At 31.3% G+C, this 2,539-nt stretch overlaps 1 protein-coding gene across 1 annotated transcript; it reads right to left on the bottom strand.

Moving 5' to 3' along the window:
* Positions 1 to 1,977: 1,977 nt before the first annotated feature.
* Positions 1,978 to 2,327, bottom strand: LOC125812835 (RING-H2 finger protein ATL66-like; the record flags this gene model as incomplete). Its single annotated transcript, XM_049492617.1, has 1 exon — positions 1,978 to 2,327. A coding segment is annotated over exon 1 (350 nt), but the record flags the coding sequence as incomplete, so codon positions are not given.
* Between the last annotated feature and the right edge of the window lie 212 nt (positions 2,328 to 2,539).

A 2,539-nucleotide genomic window follows, 5' to 3' on the forward strand; every position in this document is an offset into this window, starting at 1 on the left:
TTCTCATGATGACATAACATTCAGTAACAACGATAAGACATTAAGAATATTTAATGATATAAGTTTGATATTTGGTATATCAAATAGTGTATCTACATGAGGACATACTTAGGAATCATCTATGTAAGTGTAAAGTGTAAGCCGTTAATTCTCTATGCACTTATCAATCAGACGATGTTCATGGTAAAAATGAACAAAAACATTAAGAATCAAAGACGATTAGGGATTAACTACGTGATATGTTTTGTTAAGGTATAAACCAAAGCTTATTTGTTTAAGTATATCAAATCTACAGATTGACCAAGTATATCCAATATATGTTTAATTTACTAATGAAAGTTCAAAGAAAAACCTACTAATCTAAATGTAATTAACCTTTACTAACGAACCACACAATTTGTATGCATGTTTTTCATAATATAGTACTACATCCGTCCACTTTTAATTGTCATAGTTTCCTTTTTAGAGTCAAACTATAAAAAAAATTGACCAACTTTATAAAGTATTTTTTCATCATATTGATATGCAAAAAATTGCAATTTATAGTACTTTTCGTATAGTTTTTGAATATCTAATTTTTTTTGTTTAAAATATCAAATTAATGTAATTTAATTTAACTTTGAAGATTAGTCAAACTGACTTTTAAAAAGCGCAACATGACAAATAAAAATGGACGGAGGAGTAATTCTACATTCATGTAGGAGAATATTGAATTTTAAGAGGTGTGGATGAAAATTGAAGGATTTTCTAAAAAAGGATGCAATTTGAATAACATATTTTCACATTGAATAGGTTGTAAGTTTTTCAATAAGACACAATAACATCTGGTCATACTATCTTTCGTTGATTATAAATTCAGAGGACTCAATTTTCTGTATTGAATTGTTGAACATTTGCTGCATATTTTTCCAACTAACAATTATCTAGTCTTTGTGTGAGTTGTTATTGTCTTTGGGTTCAATAAAATTATTGACGTTTGAGATACTGTTACTCAAAACCACTAATACAATAAGAGCATTAAATTCCATAAGGACATAAAGTGATTTTATAATATCAAATATTTTTTATGAATTTCTTTATTATGTTTCCAGATTATTATTAAAAATTCTAGTTTATTGTTTTTAACATAGATACTAACAAAATATCCTTAAACTAAAGAAGCCTTCTGGTATGACATGCTTGATCTGTACTGGAAATTACTCTAAAAATGAAAACGAGAACTAAATCTCTACTGACTCCGTCTTTAATCATAAATTCGTCTTATTTTAATTAGGGATAAGACATAAGTATCCTTAGACTATATGATCGAAATCTCAGAGAAACATATTAACTAAACTAAGATCATATTATTTCGTGAACTCATTTTTTTTGTAATTCTATACACCTTTTGACTTACGTAGCACACTCCTGATTCCACGAGGCGTGCAAGTGATGTTTGGAGGCCGTGTAGGCCAAGAAAATGTACAAAATTACCAAATAAATGGTTTGGAGATAATAAAAACCTTAATTTAGTCAAGATATGTCTCTTTTAATTACTAAAAAAACAATCAACACAAATAATGCCGGTAAACATAAAATCTTAACAGTGTAGTGAATATTGAATTACCCAACTTCTCTGTATAATTAAAAACACAAAAAGAAGAGTTGAGTGAGTCACCAGTGGCGGAGCTAGAATTTTTTAATAAAGATTTCAAAATTTGGAAAACTAAACACACGATCTAACCCAAGGGTTTACATCAACTATGTATACTGTATACATAAAAAAAAAAAAAATTAACCAAACATAAATAATAATATTTTCCACTTAAGGAGGTTCAGATAAACCCCTAAAATGTATGCTGGCTCCGCTCCTTTAAGTCACAGGGGTAGGTCAAATTGGAGGGAGGCACGACAGAGAGGGCAACTGGACTGATTTCTAAGCCACCTATCAACACAATCGGAATGATAAGAATGTTGACAACTGGGCAACACTTTTACCTTATCACCATCTTGAATATTCCCAAGCAAATACAACACTCAATTACTGTGCTACTACCCGAACAAGTTGCGTGCAGTATAATTGGCAAGTCATTAATAAAAATCGGGTCAAGACCTTGTGGTGCAGGCGGAGGCGTATGAACTGAAGTACCACTCCCAACAGGATCTGTGGTTGATGGAGAGCGGAACTTGTTGATCCAGCGAGCGTAAAGGAAAAAAAGTGTAGCTATAACTATGATGGTGAAAAGAAGGATGACGAAGAAGAGTGTATGGCCGCGATTTGGAAATCGTTGTCGTCGAATTTCAGAGAACTGCCAATGGAAGGAGTGGGAGTCTTGAGATGATGCCATTGTGGAAGAGATATTATTGGGAGATATGGGATTGGATCTGAAAGCATGAGTAGTTAGTACTGTAGTGTTGTAGATGACATGGAATGGTAGGTTCATAATTGTAAGAAAAGAGACAAATCAATGGGTCCTAATAATTATGGAATGTGAACTATGCTCAATTTATTTTATTTTATTTGTTATATTTGGATTCTTACCTTCAATAACAAAATAAT

This window comes from Solanum verrucosum, unplaced genomic scaffold (genome assembly GCF_900185275.1).
Source record: "Solanum verrucosum unplaced genomic scaffold, falcon-dt-bn FXZP01001250.1, whole genome shotgun sequence".
NCBI lineage: Eukaryota > Viridiplantae > Streptophyta > Magnoliopsida > Solanales > Solanaceae > Solanum > Solanum verrucosum.